The 18,916-nt window shown below is 41.6% G+C and overlaps 1 protein-coding gene across 1 annotated transcript in view; it reads left to right on the top strand.

Moving 5' to 3' along the window:
* Nucleotides 1–18,916, top strand: part of BIRC6 (baculoviral IAP repeat containing 6) — a 330,062-nt gene that overhangs the window by 284,129 nt on the left and 27,017 nt on the right. Inside the window, 2 exon segments of the mRNA XM_024194786.2 lie at nt 11,217–11,362; nt 13,289–13,399. Coding sequence (XP_024050554.2) covers nt 11,217–11,362; nt 13,289–13,399 — 257 coding nt within the window.

The following is an 18,916-nucleotide window of genomic DNA, read 5'->3' as shown; positions in this document are numbered from 1 at the left end:
CGTCCTCACGGCGTGGGATCAACGGCTGCGGCTCCCCCGTCGACTCCACTACCGCTGCTTGCTCCGGTGGAGTTCCGGAGTCGACAGAGAGCGCGTTCGGGGATTGATATATCGCATCTTAACGAGACTCAATATATCGATCCCCGATAAATTGATCGCTACCCGCCGCCGGTAGTCTGGACATACCCTTGGAGACATACATAAAGTGAGGAGGCATGAGAGGGTGAATGGCCTAAATACTGCTTTCTGGAAGATTCCAAGCTTGCAAGCCTAGGACAAATTTATTCCAATAATGTGAATATTGATATAATGCTCTCCAAGAATTACCATTACTGGTAAGTAACTTCTCTGTAACAGAAGAGCTGAAAGGTTCAGTGGCTTTATTGTATCAACACTTTTGATAAATTTACCATTCAGTGTGATCAAATTTACCTCTGAAATTTTCAGCTTGGATAAGTTTCAGTATTGGCTTTAAAAACTGAAGTTGTCTTCAGAATGTATCATCATTCATTATTCATTTAGCACAGTGTGAAAGGTAAGGATGTCATCTTTTAGCACAAGCGAAATTAAAAATTTAAATTATTAGCATGTACTGTACCTTGTCTAGCACATTTATCATTGAAATATTGCTCAGTTTTCCATTGGCTGTCAGTACTTTAAATGTGAGCTGAGATGATTTTGTCATCTTTTTTCCAACATTTGAGAGTCTAAATTAAATTAAATTTTTAGTTTCATTTCCTCGCCATTCTAGCACTTTCATCTACCCAAAATTTGATAAAGTACAGCATACACTGTATCTGCTAACTGTGATAGAGTATAATTTTTGCCTCACAGAAAAATCAGAATTTTGGAACAGAGTTTATAGCAATAAAGATTTTTTTTGTTTTTTGTTTTTTTTTAAAGCGTCCAGGTAAAAGTAGAGAAAAAGAATGGGAGAATGTTAATATGGATTACTTATTCCCATTGAAAGTATTATGACAATTTATTCTTGGTGTATTTTGTTACTGAGCTTGTTGATTTTTAGGTGATTTTCAATGGAATGATCTTATTTAAATCTCCATAATCAGTGTTCAAAAACTGATCATCACGGCTCGTGTGCGCATGTGCATGCACACACCTGCAGACTTATACTCTGGCTGTGGGAATGTGGGGGATCTATTCTCTTCCCCCACTTCAATTTTAGAACTTCATCTGCCTTTCTCTGGCTCTCCAGAAGGGCTGTGAGGTCTCTCAGTAGCTTCCTCTCTCTCCCACATAGGTGTGGTACAGTCTTCAGCTGGGCTTTCTCCTCCCTTTTTCCCAGAAGCACACATGTATCAGAGGGAGTTTAGAGAGATTCTCGGATCATTTCCCCCCTAATCTTCTAAACCCAGACAAAAGGAAAGCAGACTGTGTGGGAATAGTGTTCATACACAAAAAGGCAGAGCTGGAGTTCCACAATTATGAATTTGACTTACCAGTGGCATGTGCATTTACAAATGGTGGAATAAAACCACACTTCTTTCAAACATGGGTTAATGTCTTACCTTTGAATTACATTAGGTGCATGAAGCTAAGTTTTGGGCCCAAAAGAAAGCGGTTGACATGTTTATAAAAGCCTGGTGAATGGAACCTTCTTCAGAGATGCAGTCTTTTCTGCCTACAAGGGAACTACCAGCCGAAGTTTCTATATTGACAGCACATCATTCACATTGCTAGAAAGGTCCTGTTTCATGGACCCAAGCCAGACAAAAGGATTTCAAGGAGGCCTAGTTCTAACCTGTAACCTTTAGTCTCCCTTGCATGCCTACTTATTTTGGTGTTTGTTTTTTCTGTGCCCCAACTCCATTTGACGTCTAAGTTTATCTTTCCCTGGGATTGAACCAAAGTATTGTTTTAGTCCTTCTGATAACCACTTTAGAATGGGGATAGGAGTTTGACTTTTACAATGTGTGCGAGACTTCCCATTGTTGCTTGGGATACATGTGGTGTAGACTGGTTTGAGACTTCTGTCAGTGATTCCAGAGGATCTTCCTCAAAAGAGCTTTGATCTCTTCAGTTTGCAAGAATCTGTTTTGAAAACTACGTACTTTTGCCAGTGTTTGGGAATATGCAAAGACTCCTGCTATGGGTAGAGTTGGGTCTGGTTGTTTAGAAAGGGCTGTGTGATGATTGAAGCTGTGCTCATCTATTAAGTGGATTTGTTACAGAAATGTAAAACAAAATGTAATAACTAGTGACTAAAAGGGAATTAAATTCTGTCTCTGAGTGGCTAGCAATATAGTCAGGAAGACAGAAGTGTCCTGGGATGAAGAGATGTCTAAATTGTAATAGATTTCAGGCCAAAAGAAATGTTTGATCAAAGACATGCCATGGAAATGAATCCCTTGAGACAGATTTCCCCATCTAGTTCAAAGGAATTATTTCAAGTACCACATGTTGATTGGAAAGAAACTGAAAGATTATCAGTAACTATTGGGTATAATACTAAAGTACATAGACAAGAAGGCAAGACAATAAAGCTTAAACAAAGGTAGTGTAACTGAAAGACGTCATTGATTGTACAGTGATCCAAAGGTTTGCATCATGTTTATAATGATGACGGCATCCACATGTAGACAGAGATTTCGGAGACATTTAAATGAGTAATAAGCCCCAAGGAGAGGGAAACAATAAGAGGGCTTCACTGAGAAGGGCATGATACACAAAATAATAGATAACATGAGCAATGATACTTTTATCTTATAGCAAGAAGGCGGGGGGACACAAAGTATGAGAATGTAAAACTGAATCCTAATCTACAATAACTACAAGATATCATATTTAGCAGGACGGTTACCTAGATATTAGATGAGATATAAATTTACCTGCAGCTGTGGTTTCCTCTCCAGTCTCTCCAATCATTATTTTACTTAAGATTATAAAGGTTATTGTTTTGATATAAGTACTGTAAGGCATTCTTATGGAGAAGGTAAACCAAATTTGAATGTCAAATGATTAAAGTCAAAGGTACCTCCTTGAGGTACTTGTCCCAAGGCCTGTTGCTCTCCCAAAAATCACTTATAGTACACTGTCTATTGTCACAGTTGAACACACTGCCTCTGAAAATCCACTAGCATTAGACCCTTGGAAAATAAAGCACTCAGAATTAGAGACCGCTATTGAAAATTTAGCCATCTGTACCCAGCCAGTGTCTAGCTACTAAAGTAGCAGCAGATATTAAGGTCCAGATCCTCAAAAGATATTTAGGTGCCTAATTCCCTTTTATTTCAATTAAGGATCTATGGCCTATGTCCCCTTTGGCCTTTGAGGATCTGGCCTTAAGTCCCCTGCATCCATTAAACTGTAGACCTAAATTTTAGCTTTGGGTTTCCCACATATCACCAGAACCAAGGAATCTAATATTGCTAAAGCTAATTATTTAGCAGTTAGTCATTACTAGCAAAACTTGTAAACCCAAAATATAGTTTGTTTTGGGTTATCATTGTTAATACTTGACACCTAAATCATTTTCCTCTTCCCTCTTCAAGGAATCTAGCTGCAGAGCTGTTATGGGTATTAGCTTTGTGATGATTTGCTGAGCTGTCATACCTTGCCTTTGTGAAAATTAATAGGCCCTAGTTTTGGAATAATTTAAAGCAGCTTTTTTTGAAAGTTAGTTTCATTTTCCTGACATGAGGCTCAATCACAACCTCCTTCAATCTCACCATGTGGTGTTAAAGGCCTAGTCGTCTTAATTTATACATCTTCCACTCCATCTGTGCTCCACATTGAGAAATGCTGCCCTAAAGGCTGGGGGTTTCTCTTCTCATGGAGGACCAAAAGCAAGATTATTTGTAATCCTGTGTGGGTCTGCCTTCATTTCAGACAAACAAGTCAGGAGTGTGTGTTCCATGCTTGCGTGGGATACGTTGCCAGGTCCAAGGACGGAGGTTTTGTTTAGATTTCTTTTTACTAACAGCCACAAATCCTGTAAATGAGTGAGACCTAGCACAGTCAGATCTTGGGTTACATCTCAGTGTGCTTATTAGTGCATATCTAATCATTTAGTTTATCTGGCTAAAGGTATGCTTCCCCTTTTTTATTGCTCCTTCATTTTTGGGAAGAGGAAGAGTCTCCAGGAGACAAGGTCCCAGGCCACATGATGAGGCAAAATAACACACTTTCTTGTTTCTTTTAGTTGTTGGTATTTTACTATTTTGAAAAGTTTAATTTTGGAGCTTATTGCATTTCCTCAACCAACTCCCTGGTTCAAGTGAGGTTTGGCTTACCTGACTTTATAGTTTTGATATGTATATGTACCCAGGAGATGTACTGTATCATACATAATATGGATTCAACCTGGAGAAACTCATTCACATAAGTGGCTCCATTAGAAATATAGTGGAATTGATCCAGTCCTAGGACATAAGGTCTTTAGAGGCACCTGCAGACTTAAGGTGGTTTACAAGGACTCTTTAGGGTAGTTCATAGAACTGGCCAAGTAAAGGAGTTTAAAAGGTTCTCAGGCTTTGCTTCTGTTTTGAGAGTAAATAGTTTAGCCAAATTAAGAGAGTATCTCTATTTCCATTATAAGATTGCTTTTAATCTCCTCCTCAAATTTAACCAAAGCTGAAGAAATTTTACTCAATTTTCTTGTGTGGCATTCTGCATGAGGAAAGTTTTTCGTCAACATTTTGGGGATAGTTGGACAAGCTGTTTTTGAAGTATGATGATTTCAGAAGTGCAAAGTTTTTCACTTTTCCAAAAGTCTGTTTCCCAAGTACATTTATTTACCTTGCCATGGTGTTCCAATATCAGAATTATAACTCCTTACACCTTTTGTACCCGTCTCTGTACCTTTATAAAGATAACGTTCAAGCTTTTTTTCTGCTCCTCTTTTACTTCAGAAATAGTAGCCATAGAATGTCGCAGTCTTTGTAAGACTGCGAATGTAATATGACAGGAAGCTAAAGCCTGCTGATATCCAGCTTTCTAAGCTAAGGGTGGGAAAGGAAGAATGTTGAGTTCTTCTCTGAGTGCTTGCTCATGTTGATTCTATTCTAGGGGTGGGTGTGTGTGTGTCCATGTGCACAGTTGTCAGAGATTTTTGCCTTAGCACAGTGTCTGAGGGATTGGCTGTGGCGCCCTCTGGAGTGTTGTGCTCATGCGTCAGTATATTAAGTGCCACCGGTCCTACGCCCTCTCAGTTCCTTCTTACCACCTGTGGCGGTTGGTCAGAGCACCTTTTTTCCCTTGCCTAGCAAGTGTTCAGCAGTTCTCTCCTTTTCTTCAAGTTTTAGTGTCTTGTAAATAGTTTGTTTACAGTAGTTAGTGAAGTAGTTGTTAAGTACTGTAGTTAGTAAATTAGAGTCCTGACAGGGACTTTGCCCCAGTCTCTGGGTTTTAAGCCCTGTTCTGACTGTAACAGGCTATGCCTGTTAGTGACCCCCATAGCAGCTGCCTGAAGTGCTTGGGGGAATCCCATGTGAAGAAGTGTTGCATTTGTAAGAACTTTCGTCCCAGAACGCAGAGTGCAACATCCTTTTGAGGGCTCTCCTCATAGAGGCTGCTCTCCGACCAGCCTCTGAGCCAGCCCAGCCATACTCAACTCCCAGTACTTCGGCCTCGGTGCACAGTGCATCCCCGGCACCAGGCTCTATCCAGCACTGCTCCTCTTCTCCAGTGCTCAAGAAGAAGTTGAAGAAGCGGGACTCCCTGGCACCAGGCAATAAAGGCCAAGGGGTCTGGGGTAAAGGACGCAGTTTGGGCTGCCGAGACGCCCCCTCTCCCTCCGAGGGCTCTGCCACTGACTCCAGGAGTGGTAGGGGACCCAGTCTCATAGTGGGGCCAATGCCTTCCCAGAGAGCAAAGGACTCTCCCAACGCAGCCAGCACTGTGCACTGTGATGGACCCGGCAAAGGCTCCCTACGAGGGCAAGCCAGCCATAATAACCCCCCAGAGGGTGAGTGAACGCTACCGGTCTCTGGAGCTGAGGCAGCGCTCTCCGTCGCCGTGCCCCCGGTCTCTACAACAGCTCAGGTCACTGGTTCGACACTTGAGATTTCTGGCACTGGGCTTCCGGTCTCCGCCCTCTTGACGAGGTTCGCCCAGAGGGAGACAGCAGTCACCGTATTGCCGGCATTAGTCACTCTCCGGCCAACCATCTGCACAATGTAGATGGCCATCACCTACACTGTGGGAACGTTCTCTGACATGGTACTGGTCCCCCCACTTCCGGCAGCAATCCACCTATTCGAGGCACCGTTCACCCACAGTGACGGTTAGTTGCCACGCTCAGGGGGGTGGACAGGGGCTCTCTGTCCGACACCTTTTTGCTCCCATGGTCGGAGGCTCTGATGTATGCCTTCCCACCAGTGCCCTTGATCAACAGAGTCCCTATGAAGATCAAACATGACAAGGCAAAGGTTATCCTGATAGGCTTGGCCTCGCCAGCACTGGTTCAGCACACAGCTGGACCTTTCGGTAGCTGCCCCGCTGCAGCTGTCTCTGTGGCCGAATCTGCTGTCCCAGAACCACGACGGTCTTCTGCACCCAAACCTGGCGGTGCTGCACTTGACAGCCTGGTTACTGCATGGCTGAATGTGGAAGAACAGGAATGTTCAGCCTGGGTCCAACATGTCTTATTGGGTAGCAGAAAGCCCTCCACCAGAGTGACCTAGCTGGCCAAATGGAAAAGGTTCATGTGCTGGTCCTCGGACCAAGGTATCTGGGCCGAACAGGCCTCGCTGCAGGCGATCCTTCTGAACTCAAGCTTGACGGGTTATCCCTGCCATCAATTAAGGTCCACTTGGCGGCTATTTCAGGCTTCCACTCCCCGCTCCAGGACAGGTCGGTCTTTGCTTATGACATGATGGTTTGGGCCTGTGTGCGGGCAGTGAGGTAGCTCAGGGTGCAGGGAGGGGATAGCTGGGGGCTGTGCGCCAGGAGGACTCCCCTGTGGTTACTGCTCCCAAAGGGCTCCCGGCTTCACTGCCGTGGTAGGGGCTCCCGGCTTCAGGCCCATGGCGGGGGTGCCAGGGCTTGGGGTTTCAGCCCTGTGGGAGTGGGTGGTGGTGGGCGAGGCTCAGGCTCTGGGTTCCAGCTGCGTGGTCCCGCGGCCCCCCTGAAAGGGCTTGAGGCCCCTTGGGGATGCAGACCCCCGGTTGAGAACCACTGCAGTAGAGTTTGAAATAATGGAGAATGTGTTGGGGGAGAATAGCAGCTGGCAAATGCAGATTACCAAATGGATGTACAACTCTCCTTTTGAACAGAATACAGAAGAGATTTTAAAAGAATTTGGGAGGTTTAACAGACTGGGACGCATTAAGGATAATATATTGCACTGAGATACTTCCAAAAATTACATGCACCACACAAAGTTCCATTATCACAGAGTGATAAAGTAAAAACTGAACTTGGCCAAATGGTAGAGTTAGAGGTTATTGTGCAAATATGCACACCGGCTGACTGAGCTAATGGTTTGGTCACCATAATAATATGTCAAAGACTTGTATAGATTCATAAATTTGAATTCATCTTTCCATGCTTCACAGGGAAGTGATCCTCCCATCATTCTGTCCAAATCCACAGCATTCTGCTGTCGCCTGTCGCACAATCTGGATGTATGTATAGCTCTAAAGATCTTGAGGTCATGCTCCTTGTTTGTTTCGTTTTTCCCAAAATGCCACCGTCTTTGGGCATGCAAACAATCCCTGACCAGATGGATTGTTAGACATCGTGGTGGCATTGTGCAAACCTCTGCAAACTATACAAGGCATTCAGCAAACCTATTCCTGAAGGAATCAAAGCGCACACTACAAGATCTCTGGTGACATCCTGGCAGAAAGGTTATGCTTCAACTGAGGAAATCTGCAGGGCAGCAACCTGGTCTTCTATCAATGCCTTTATTAAACATTTAGGTGGAGGAGGAGAGAGTGGGGGAGGTGGCTCTTTGCACATCCTGAATTCTGACCCCTGGCACACTAGTTATAGCAGCCTTGGAGTTGTGCTAAGATGTATCAACTTGTAACAGCCTGTATGATCATTACATCACTTGTGAAGAGCTAGAGGTTGTGTGGTGGTGGTGGTGAGGGTGGCAGAATAGGGTCGTTCTGCCAACCCTAACCCACTTGGGAAATTCTATTCTGTGGAAAGATTCTTCAGTGGGACTGGTTCTGCTCTTTAAAGATCCCTTTATCCCACCTGAGCAGAATAAAAGCTCCACATTACAGGGCACTATTGTTTGTTTGCGATGAAACAAATAGTTTTACATGTTAAGATGCTTAACGCTCAGGAAAGGGAGGGAGGCAGAGAAAGGGAATTTGTTGATATTGAAAACTCATAGTTACATTTGTCTAATTATTCCTCTTTTAATTTTCTTTCTTGCTTTGTTAGCTAGATAATAAATCTATCTGCTAAATTAATTACTACTGGCGTTGAACTGTTTTTAGAGTTCACTGTATGTTCTTTTGGTTTTTGGTTCTTTTTCTTAGTCCTCAAACGTGCTTAAGTGCTTTGCTGAATTAGGGCCTATACATTTATTTACAATATGCTTTAAAATTAAAATTGGAGGAAGACGTTTGGATTTTCCAAATCTAAAGTAAAATATATGAGATTTATTATGGAGAATAGTAACCTGTTTTGAAGAGGGTTTTTTAAAATAATTTTTAAAACAATAATTTCCCTTTCCGTAGCTTGACCAGCCACATTTTCTTTGCCTTTGACATATTTTTCTTTCTTGTAAATCTCAAGGGCTTTTGGGCTTCTGCCAGAAAAGCTGAGGTGCAGTCTCTGTTTCTAGCAAGCAGCCTGAGAATTCTGAATTCAAGAGCCAATCTGTGGCCTTCACTGGGTGCTATTAGAGCAGGGGTGGGCAAATTATGGCCCGGGGGCCACATCCGGCCCTCCAGATATTTTAATCTGGCCCTCGAGCTCCCGCTGGGGAGCGGGTTCCGGGGCCCGCCCTGCTCGAGCGGGGTTGGGGCCTTGCCTCGCCTCGCTCCGGGCAGCTCCCAGAAGCACAGCATGTCCCCCTTCCAGCTCCTACACATAGGGGCAGCCAGGGGGCTCCGCACGCTGCCCCTGACCCAAGTACTGCCCCTGCAGCTCCCTTTGGCTGGGAACCACGGCCAATGGGAGCTGCACGGGGTGGCGCCTGCGGACGGGGCATCTCGCAGAACCGCCTGGCTGCACCTCTGCCTAGGAGCTGGAGGGGGGACATGCTGCTGTTGCTGCTTCTAGGAGCTGCTTGAGGTAAGCACACCCCAGAGCCTGCACCCCTGACCTCCTCCTGTGCTCCAACCCCCCGCCCCACCCCTGATCCCACTCCCACCCTCCGAATTCCTCGGTCCCAGCCCGGAGCACCCTCCTGCACCCCCACCCCAGAGCCCGCACCCCCACCCCGCACCCTGGATCCCACTCCCGCACCCTGAATGCCTCATTTTTGGCTGCACCCCAGAGCCCACACCTCTAGCCGGAGCCCTCACTCCCTCCCGCACCCCAACCCCAAATTTCGTGATTATTCATGGCCTGCCATGCAATATCCATACCCAGATGTGGCCTTCGGGCCAAAAAGTTTGCCCACTTCTGTATTAGAGGCTCAGCACTTCTGAAAAACTCTTCACTTTTTTATGTACCAAAATACAGATTTAGGAACCTAACTTTAGACTCCCATTTTTTTTAAATCTTGGTCTATATCTCTACAAACAAAAGACTACAGTGGAGATTTTGCAAAGCACAAATGGTGGGAGTTAGGCACCCCAACTGCCTTTTGTGCATTTAAAAATATCTTCCTATGGCGTTAATACATGTGTTGCCTAGCTCCCTCTTTCCCTGCACTAGCACTCTTGAAAATCCAATATTTCTTTTAAGAAAACAATGGGTCATGATAGTTTTGAACAAAAAATCTGGTACAAGGGAAAATCAGTGTTGCTACAATAAATTTACTTTGTTGTTAACATACTCAAGGGATAGCTTTATTTGATGAGGTTCAAAGACCTTAAATATCACCATAATTTCCTCAGTGTTGAATGTTTTAGAAATACTCTAGTATTAACACAATTTCAGCCTGTTTTAAAATATACAGAGTCTAAAGTATTCAGAGATTGCAAAAAAAAAAATAGTAGTTTGGAGCATCAAAGCATTAAATTGCTAATTTCTACTTACATAAACAGCTTTTTGTTATGCTGATGCCTATGATGATAGAAAAATAGGAAACGAGTGGTGGTTTGGCTGCTAATCTTGTTTGAATCTTAAAATGAACAGCTGCTGTTTTTAAAACAAAATTTACAGAGAAGCAAAAAACTCACTTAGAACTAAATGAAAATGATTTTGTGAAGTGCCCACTTTAAAATCTGTAATGGCTTACATAGTGTTTAGTGCATATGCATATTAGAACTTAATTTACAAATAAACTTTGAAAATATACACACTAAATAATTTAGCATTGTCAGTCTCGTGCTTTCTTTTCAAGAGCATATTTATATTCAGATGTAAACTATTGATGGTTTGGCAAGATAAAAAGATTGTTTAAAATGACTTAGTCATTTACCTTAGCTACTTTTATAAAAAATAGCAATGCTATTGTACACTATTTAAGTATCTGGAATTTTTTTATTCTAAAACTCATAAGTTGGCCATTTTAATTCACATCAGGCTGAACGGATATACATAAATGTAGATTAAAATATTTAAACTTTTTAATGTTCATTTTTTCATTATTTTTATTACTTTAAGAAAACTTTGAGAGAGCATTACAATGTGGGGAAAAAAGGTTACACATTTTAGGACCTAATCCTGCTCTGAGCTCTGTGCAGGGAGACCCAGTGTCGGTTTGGGACCTTCAAATGTTTTTGTATTGGATTTCTGTATTAATTTTTGGTGTAAAGTACTTTGAAAATGAAAAATGTCATATAGTTTGTTACAAACAACTTTACTGCTGGAGCAAGAAACTGTTATTTCAGTATATTGTTTTGTCTTTCTTCAAACTTCACTTTGCTGTACCCAAAACACACATTTTTGCTGGTCCAGTCAAGACCATATGCTAATGACTGTGATATTTAAAGGAAAGAATTCAGTTTTTATCCTATTTCGTGGTAGGTGTGGCGACACATTGCATTTCAAAAAGGCTTTGTTGTTTTTAATGCTAATGTTTTTACCCATTGTCAATAATAGCCAGCTTTCTGAATATTGTGTCTGATTACAGTCCTATAACCTCTTCCCCCTCCCCCCCTTTCCCCATTCATTTCAACAAACAGGTCTAAAAAAGAAAAAGCTAAAGCAGGAGTAAAACCAGATGCTTCTGATCAAGAGCCAGAGGGGCTAACGCTTTTGGTACCAGACATCCAGAAGACTGCTGAGATAGTTTATGCTGCTACCACCAGTTTGCGCCAAGCAAATCAAGGTAAAATAAAAATAGTCATTATTTTGATGAATACTGTACATAAGATTTTTAGCATGCTTGTTGACATAAAATTCAGAGGCCAAGATTTTAAAAATGGATGCCAGAAGTTAGACTCCTAGGACTTAGATGCCCAGCTGCCATTTAAGGGGGCTAAGTCCAATATTTAGGCACCACTGAGATCTTCAAAATCTCTGCTCAGATGCCATGTAGCCCTGCAGATGTCTAAAGTCCCTAGTGCCTTGCAGTTCCACCATTAAACTTCCCAAAGTTTTATCCAGTGAGCTGCCACAGTCTAGCAACCAGGTGCCTATCTCATCTGTATGCCTCAGCGGGATCCTCAAAGTAGGCATTCCCCTGCCTGTTTCACCTGTGGCGCTTACTCCAGTATGCTTGCTCAGAGCACACGTAACTTCCTACAAAATGGCAGGGGGATGAGGAGGAGGAGGCAGCTCCTTTGTAACCTTTATCCCAGTGGTTAGGGCACTCACCCAGGATGTGGGAGATCCAGAATAAATTCTCTCTTCTGCCTGATGTGGAAAAGGGATTTGAATATGGGTTTCCCACCTCTCAGGTGAGTCCCTTAACCACTGAGCTATGGGATATTCTGGTATGAGTCTTTCTCAATATTTCCAGTTGAAGCTGTTCCACTATGTAATAAATAATTAAGCATGCATTGGGCCAGAGAGAGAGAATGAGTCTCTACTCCAGGGGCTAGGGCACCCACCTGAGAAATGGGAAACTTAAGTTCACATCCCTTCTCCACATAAGGCAGAAGTGGGGAATTGAACCTGGGTATCCCACATTCTGTGTGAGTACCCTAACCACTGGGCTAAAGGTTGTAAGGGGCTGCCACCTCCTGCATTTCTTGAAGGAAAAAAAACAAGAACAACCAACCAACCAAACAAAAAACCACAACAGCAGCTTAGGCGCCTACCTCCAGAAGAGGGTTCACCGCAGTGATTCCCAAGTAGAGATTGGTGTCCAAGTCCCTTTGAAGGGCAGGGCTTAGGACTCACCTTCCCCCCCCCCCTTTGGAATTTCCTGTTGACTAGTTTAGGCAGCTCCCCATTCAGTGCGCTGGCTCTTTTGGATCCCATTCTTAGGCATCTCTCTCTCTCTTTCTCTGTCTGCACTGCATAGGGCGCCTCGTTGCCTAATTGTAGATTCCACTTGGTATCAAAGTGCCTACAAGTTAGGCACTGTAACACTTAGCATTGCAATGCTTAAGTCCCTTTGTGAATCTAGTCCCTAAGTCTTTAATTTTGGACTTAGGTGGCTTGATTTCAAAACTGCTGAACACCCAGCAGTTTCCTGGGAAACTTTGGCACTCGTTTTTAAAATTCTTGATCAGATTATACAAAACTGGTTAGTGTAAGGGACAATGCTGTATCTTCCAGTTTTTATCACAATTATGTAACATCTTGTCTAACATTAAGAGGAAAATGAATATGAGAAAAGCTGACAAAGTAATAACTCTGCTGTTGCAATTAAACTTCTTGAAAAAAAATTCTTAGTAAATTAAGTACAGAACAAAGAAAGCCTAAATTAAGGATTAAAATGGAAGAAATTTCATACATTTGGTGTCTATACAGAAATTAAAGAAACCAAAAATAGCTCTTATGGTAATATAAATTTTACAATATATGTGGTCTTCTACTTATAAGTCTATAGAGTAGAGAAATATGGAATTTTATAAAAAGTTAAGAAAACTATCTTAAATTCACAATGCAAGCTGATAGTTTGAGCTTTACAGTTACATTATTTGTAAAGCAAAACTTAGTCTGAAATAAAGAGCTGATTTTGTCATCACTTGTGGGGAATATGTGTTCAGTATCGTTGTCAAACCAGCCACTAGTAAATGAGAAAAGATCAGATTTTAATCTTGTGTGGAAAAATATACATCACTTTCAAATTTTTATATAACAGAAAAGAAGTTGGCTGAATACTCCAAAAAGGCTTCTGTGAAGCCCAAGCCTTTGTCTGTTTTAAGGTCCCTTGAAGAAAAGTATGTGGCTGTCATGAAAAAACTCCAATTTGGTAAGTTAAGAAGTATTAATATTGTGTAATACTGTTGTGTAGAAAGAAAAATTCTAAAAACATACATTGAGGCTTCAATCCAGGAAAGATTTGCACATGTGAATAACTTCATACAGTAGACTGTTCACATGCAGAAGGCTACCCATATCCACATTTTCAGGTTGTAGTCAGTTTCATTAGATTAACCAGTGGATGTGTTATTCCTTGACTTTAGCAAAGTTTTTGATACAGTCTCCCACAGTATTCTTGCCAGCAAGTTAAAGAAGTATGGGCTGGATGAATGGACTATAAGGTGGATAGAAAGCTGGCTAGATCGTCGGGCTCAACAGGTAGTGATCAACGGCTCCATGTCTAGTTGGCAGCCAGTTTCAAGTGGAGTGCCCAAGGGGTTGGTCCTGGGGCCGGTTTTGTTCAATATCTTCATTAATGATCTGGAGGATGGCGTGGACTGCACTCTCAGCAAGTTTGCAGATGACACTAAACTGGGAGGAGTGGTAGATACGCTGGAGGGTAGGGACAGGATACAGAGGGACCTAGACAAATTAGAGGATTGGGCCAAAAGAAACTTGATGAGGTTCAACAAGGACAAGTGCAGAGTCCTGCACTTAGGACGGAAGAATCCCATGCACTGTTACAGACTAGGGACCGAATGGCTAGGAAGCAGTTCTGCAGAAAAGGACCTAGGGGTTACAGTGGACGAGAAGCTGGATATGAGTCAACAGTGTGCCCTTGTTGCCAAGAAGGCTAACGGCATTTTGGGCTGTATAAGTAGGGGCATTGCCAGCAGATCGAGGGACGTGATCATTCCCCTCTATTCAACATTGGTGAGGCCTCATCTGGAGTACTGTGTCCAGTTTTGGGCCCCACACTACAAGAAGGATGTGGAAAAATTGGAAAGAGTCCAGCGGAGGGCAACAAAAATGATTAGAGAGCTGGAGCACATGACTTATGAGGAGAGGCTGAGGGAACTGGGATTGTTTAGTCTGCAGAAGAGAAGAATGAGGGGGGATTTGATAGCTGCTTTCAACTACCTGAAAGGGGGTTCCAAAGAGAATGGATCTAGACTGTTCTCAGTGCTACCTGATGACAGAACAAGGAGTAATGGTCTCAAGTTGCAGTTGGGGAGGTTTAGGTTGGATATTAGGAAAAACTTTTTCACTAGGAGGGTGGTGAAGCACTGGAATGGGTTACCTAGGGAGGTGGTGGAATCTCCTTCCTTAGAGGTTTTTAAGGTCAGGCTTGACAAAGCCCTGGCTGGGATGATTTAGTTGGGAATTGGTCCTGCTTTGAGCAGGGGGTTGGACTAGATGACCTCCTGAGGTCCCTTCCAACCCTGATATTCTATGATTCTATGTTCAAATGTATTAAGTACGGGGGGTTTCACATACATGTTACAAAATGATCTTTGTGTGTGTCTTTTAGTTCTCAGAGACCACTGCTGACCAACATTGTCTCCTTGTTTCCTTGTGCTTCCCCCATCTATCTTTCTGTATCCCTCTGTTTTCTTGTGTCTTGTATTTAAATTGTAAACTGTATAGGGCAGGAACAGTCTTTTTGTTCTGTGTCTGTACAGCACCTAGCATGATGGGGTCCTGGTCCGTGACTGGGCTCTTAGATGCTATGATAATATAAATAATCATTTCTCAAATATTTGTGGGGGGGGGTTACAAATGCTGCAAAAACAACTGTTTAACCAACTTATTTGCTTCTATGAGTAATTGTAAGACAATATTTTGTTCGGAGATACATTTCTGGAGAGTCATGAATAGGGTTGTCAAGCAATTAAAAAAATTAATCACAATTAATTGCACTGTTAATAATAGAATACTATTTATTTAAATATTTTTGGATGTTCTCTACTTTTTCAAATTGATTTCAGTTACAACACAGAATACAAAGTGTATAGTGCTCACTTTATATTTATTTTTATTACAAATATTTGTACTGTAAAAAAGATAAAAGAAATAGTATTTTTCAGTTCATCTAATACAAGTACTGTAATGCAATCTCTTTATCATGAAAGTTGAACTTACAAATGTAGAATTGTGTGCCAAAAAAACCTGCATTCAAAAATAAAACAATGTAAAACTTTAGAGCCTACAAGTCCACTCCGTCCTACTTCTTGTTCAGCCAATCGCTCAGACAAACAAGTTTGTTTACGTTTGCAGGAGATAATGCTGCCTGCTGCTTGTTTACAATGTCACCTGAAAGTGAGAACAGGCTTTCGCATGGCACTGTTGTAGCCAGTGTCACAAGATACTTATGTGTCAAATGCGCTAAAGATTCATATGTCCTATCATGCTTCAACCACCATTCCAGAGGATATGCATCCATGCTGATGATGGGTTCTGCACGATAAAGATCCAAAGCAGTGTGGACCGATGCCTGTTTATTTTTATCATCTGAGTCAGATACCACCAGCAGAAGATTGATTTTCTTTTTTGGTGTTTCAGATTCTGGAGTTTCCACATCAGAGTGTTGATCTTTTAAGACTTCTGAAAGCATTCTCTAAACCCCATCCCTCTCAGATTTTGGATGGTACTTTTGATTCCTAAACCTTCGGTTGGGTGCTGTAGTTATCTTTAGAAATCTCACATTGGTACCTTCTTTGTGTTTTGTCAGATCGGCAGCAAAAGTGTTCTTAAAATGAACAACATGCTGAGTCATCATCTGAGACTACTATAACATGAAAAATATGGCAGAATGCGGGTAAAATAGAACCATAGACATACAATTCTCCCCCAAGGAGTTCAGTCACAAATTTAATTAACACATTATTATTTAATTAACATGCCATCAGCATGGAATCACATCCTCTGAAATGGTAGCCGAAGCACAAAGGGGCATGTGAATGTTTAACAAAAGCCAGCTACAAAAGTGCCTGTTCTCACTTTCAGGTGACATTGTAAATAAGAAGCGAGCAGCATTATCTCCTGCATATATAAAGAAACTTGTTTGTCATAGCAGTTGGCTGAACAAGAAGTAGGACTGAGAGGACTTGTAGGCGCTAAAGTTTTACATTTTTTTGGTTTTGAGTGAAGTTACGTAACAACAAAAATTCTACATTTGTAAATTGCACTTTCACAATAAAGAGATTGCACTACAGTATTTGTATGAGGTGAATTGAAAGATACTATCTTTTGTTTACAAATATTTGCACTGTAAAAATGATCATCAAAAATAATATAAAATGAGTAATGTACACTTTGTATTCTGTGTTGTAACTGAAATCAGTATGTTTGAAAATGTAGAAAAACATCCAAAATATTTATAATAAATTTCAATTGGTATTCTGTTATTGTTTAATGTGCGATTAAAACTGCAATTAATCGTGATTAATTTTTTTGAGTTACGCGCGTGAGTTAACTGCGATTAATCAACAGCCCTAGTCATAAATACTCACGTTACTGGGTATTCACACCAGAAATTTTTGTGGGCCTTCTTGAAAGCTCTCTGAATTTGGTAGCATGAAGAAGCAATATCATGGGACTTAAGTGATTGATAATTGCATGAAATACACTAGGATGAAATTCAGTAAGGACAAATGTAAAGTACTACACTTAAGATGGAATAATCAATTGCACAAATACAAAATGGGAAATGACTGCATAGGAAGGAGTAGTCCAGAAAAGGATCTGGAGGTTACAGTGGATCACAAATTAAATGAGAGTCAACAATGTAATGATGTTGCCAAAAAACAAACAGCACTCCAGAATATATTAGCAGTACTATTGTAAGCAAGGCACGAGAAATTCTTCCACTCTACACCCCACTGTTAAGGCTTCAGCTGGAATACTATGTCCAGTTCTGGGCACCACACTTCTGGAAAGATGTCGACAACTTAGAGAAAGTCCAGAGGAGAGCAACAAAAAACTATAGAAGGTTTAGAAAACATGACATAAGAGGAAAGATTGAAAAAACTGAATTTGTTTTGTCTGGAGAAGAGAAGACTGATGGGGAATATGGTAACAGTCTTCAAGTAGAAGCAAGGGAGATTTAGGTTAGACATTAGGAAAAACTTCCTAACTGTAAGGGTAGTTAAGCACTGGAACAAATTAATCAGGAAGGTTGTGGAGTCTCAGTCATTGGAGGATTTTAAGAACAGGTTAGCAAACACCTGTCAGGGATGCCTAGATAATACTTAGGGCTTATCTATACTTAAAATGCTACTGTAGCACTTCATTGTAGACACTATCTATGTGTGAGGGCATCTCCCATCTGCATAAGTAATCCACCTCCCTGAGAGGCGGTAGCTAGGTTGATGGAAGAATTCTTTGGTTGCTCTAGTGCGGTGTACACCGAGGGTTAGGTCAGCTTAACTATGCTGCTCTGGTGTGTGGATTTTTCACACACCTGAGTGATGTAGCTGGCTCAACCTAACTTTTCAGTGTAGACCAGGCCTTAGTCCTGCCTCAGTGCAGCAGATTGGATTTGATTTGATGACATATTAAGGTACTTCCCAGTCCTGCATTTCTGAGATTTTTATGAATCGTGAATAGTCATAGCAGTAGTCATTGTGTGAATAGTTTCTGAGATATCCGTAGGTTCAGATATTTTCACATAAGCCATTCTAATAATAATGAAAGAAAACTAGTAAAAAATTAGTCTTTCAAGGATAATTCATAAACAGAAAAGGGGGCTAAACTTGTTCATAAATTGTTGGCTGTGGATAGTTCATCCCACTCTCACATCAAGCTTTGAACATCCAATAGGGACATGGGTCCATATCAGAGGTCACAGCCCTAGGCTTTGCAAAAACCTTACCTCAGGCCCAAAGCCTGCAACTGAATCAATATGGTTAGGCCCATATTGACTTCAGTAGGGCTCCACTCTAGCACTGTGGTCTGCCCGTGTGGATGCAGTTCCAGGATCCGACCCTCAGTTAGCAAAATCAACCATAACTTAAGCAGAGAACTTTGCATTTGTCCTCCATATCTCCCAGCATGGTTGTTATTTTGAGAGTAGTTTTTATGTCACAAATCGAGATCTTGTCATTTTGGCTAGAGTATCTTTTATGTTAGTATCAATTTCATTTTCAGCTTATTGCCAATGAAAACAGAGTATGTAGCTGGGAGAGTTAGTGGTGCTATCTTTTCACCTTTGGCACCAAGTATCAAATTTCATTTAATGACAAATGGTAAAAAATCTGGTCTTGTTCTAATCTTTTATGAATATTTACCCGTATTAAACATAGTTGGCAGTCTGCTCCAAATTGATCCATGACTAGAATTATTATTCATTTCTTAGGACCACAATGTGCTTAGTCTGAAATAACAGGAAGTTTTATAGATCAGAATTGAGGTACATTAACATGGTTGTGCATGGAAGCTTGTAAACCTGCTGAACTATACTTGATTCTACCCAGTACTGCTTATGCTTCATTTTCTGTGGTCACTATATTAACTCACAAAACTGCCTAGAAAAGAGGAGTGAAAGGGCAGTATATGTTTTGATTACATGGAATGTAACTTTTCAATGAGTATCAGTTTGACACTTTTTTCAACATCAATCCATTAG

Source organism: Terrapene carolina, unplaced genomic scaffold (assembly GCF_002925995.2).
Source record: "Terrapene carolina triunguis isolate 2854851 unplaced genomic scaffold, T_m_triunguis-2.0 Scaffold85, whole genome shotgun sequence".
In the NCBI taxonomy this organism is placed as follows: Eukaryota; Metazoa; Chordata; order Testudines; family Emydidae; genus Terrapene; species Terrapene triunguis.
The sequence above is the reverse complement of the archived record's forward strand: the minus strand, read 5'-3'. Positions and strand labels throughout refer to the sequence as shown.